The sequence below is a fragment of the Plectropomus leopardus genome, unplaced genomic scaffold (genome assembly GCF_008729295.1).
Source record: "Plectropomus leopardus isolate mb unplaced genomic scaffold, YSFRI_Pleo_2.0 unplaced_scaffold26038, whole genome shotgun sequence".
NCBI classification, from domain to species: domain Eukaryota; kingdom Metazoa; phylum Chordata; class Actinopteri; order Perciformes; family Serranidae; genus Plectropomus; species Plectropomus leopardus.
In genome coordinates this window covers 1-1,563 of record NW_024628311.1, presented here as the reverse complement: position 1 = coordinate 1,563, position 1,563 = coordinate 1, and the positions used below count along the sequence as shown (strand labels likewise).

At 47.1% G+C, this 1,563-nt stretch overlaps 1 protein-coding gene across 1 annotated transcript; it reads right to left on the bottom strand.

Moving 5' to 3' along the window:
• Positions 1-306: 306 nt before the first annotated feature.
• LOC121966832 (gastrula zinc finger protein XlCGF8.2DB-like) lies at positions 307-1,465 on the bottom strand (the record flags this gene model as incomplete). The annotated part of the gene is made up of 1 exon (XM_042516906.1): positions 307-1,465. A coding segment is annotated over one exon (1,010 nt), but the record flags the coding sequence as incomplete, so codon positions are not given.
• Between the last annotated feature and the right edge of the window lie 98 nt (positions 1,466-1,563).

The following is a 1,563-nucleotide window of genomic DNA, read 5'->3' as shown; positions in this document are numbered from 1 at the left end:
ATAACATATACCTTTTTTTTTTTCTTTTTCAGGTTCGGGATAGGTGTAATAAAGGGTTAAAAATAACTCCCGTGGGACATTATTTCATCCTGGGATCTGGTAGTATCTTAAAGTGGAAGCTTCAAAGATTAAAAAAAAGCAGGTGGCGGAAAAAAACAAATCCTATGCGCACGGACCTTTTTTTTTCAATCTACATTAAATGCGCTGAAAAAAACGTGTCCGAATTTCTCAATTGTACGATTTCCTGTTTAGTTTTCTAAACAGGAAGTACAGCAGGTGTGCAGCTAATGCAAATGACGCACAAAATTGTATTAATTATTTTTTATTTTTTTGTAACATTTACAGTCCTGGGGACAGGTAGAGACAGGACAGCTGCATCTGTACCTGCACGTTACTCTTGTCAACCTTTGAATACAGGTGAAAGACATCCGGAAGTTTTTTTTCCGGGTTGCTTTTTAATGTTCGGTTGACGCTCTGCTGCTCCCACCAGCGCACTCGTGTCTTTTAAACTGCGACTGCCAGGTGAAGCGTCTGTCACAAACGCCGCAGCTGAACGGTTTCTCTCCTGTGTGAGCCGTCATGTGTCTCGTCATGTGTCCCTTCCGTGAGAAGCTCTTTCCGCAAACCGAGCAGACGAACGGTTTTGCCCCCGTGTGGGTCCTCATGTGCTGGACCAACGTGTGTCTCTGAGTGAAACTTGTGTTGCAAACCGAGCAGCGAAAAGGTTTTTCTCCTGTGTGGATTCTGAAGTGTGCGACCAAGTCTGAGCGCTGCCTGAACCTTTTGCCGCAAAGCGAGCAGCCGAATGGTTTCTCCCCGGTGTGGACCCTCATGTGCTTCTCCAAAGACCAACCGTGACTGAAGCTCGTGTCACAAACGGAGCAGCTGAAAGGTTTCTCTCCTGAGTGACACCTCACGTGAGCCACCAAGTGCTCCCTCCGAGTGAAGCTTTTACTGCAAAACGAGCAGCTGAACGGTTTCTCTCCTGTGTGACACCTCATGTGTCTTTTCAGATTCGTCTTGTGGACGAACGGTTTTCCACACTCGGAGCAGATGAATGTCTCCTTCTCGGAGTTACGTCCATTATTCACAACGGAGTTTAAACCTGACTGAAGTCCCGAGGGCTCCGTCCAGTCATCATCGCTGACGTCGGTCTCAGAGGAGTCTCCGGTTTTGTCATGAGGATCTGGACGCGGATCTGAGTTCTTGGCCGGTTCTTGTCCTCCACAGTCCTCTCCGTCTGCTTCCATGTCCTCGGTTTGATGAAGCTGTGAGGACAGGGGTTTCTCTTCCTCATCTTCACTCTTCACTGGGACAGCTATGAACGGGAACTTGTCGAGATCCTCCTGACTGCCCCACAGCTCCTCCTGCTCCTCTTTAATATGCAGGGCCTCCTGGTCCACACTGGAGCTCCACTCCTGCTGCTCAGGAGGAACGTCTTCTCTCACCAACAGCTGCTGGACATCTGCAGGTCAGAGTCAAATACAGAAATACACATTATAAAACCTGACAGGTCAAAGATTATTATTATTGTTATTGTTATTATTATTTATTAGGAATTGA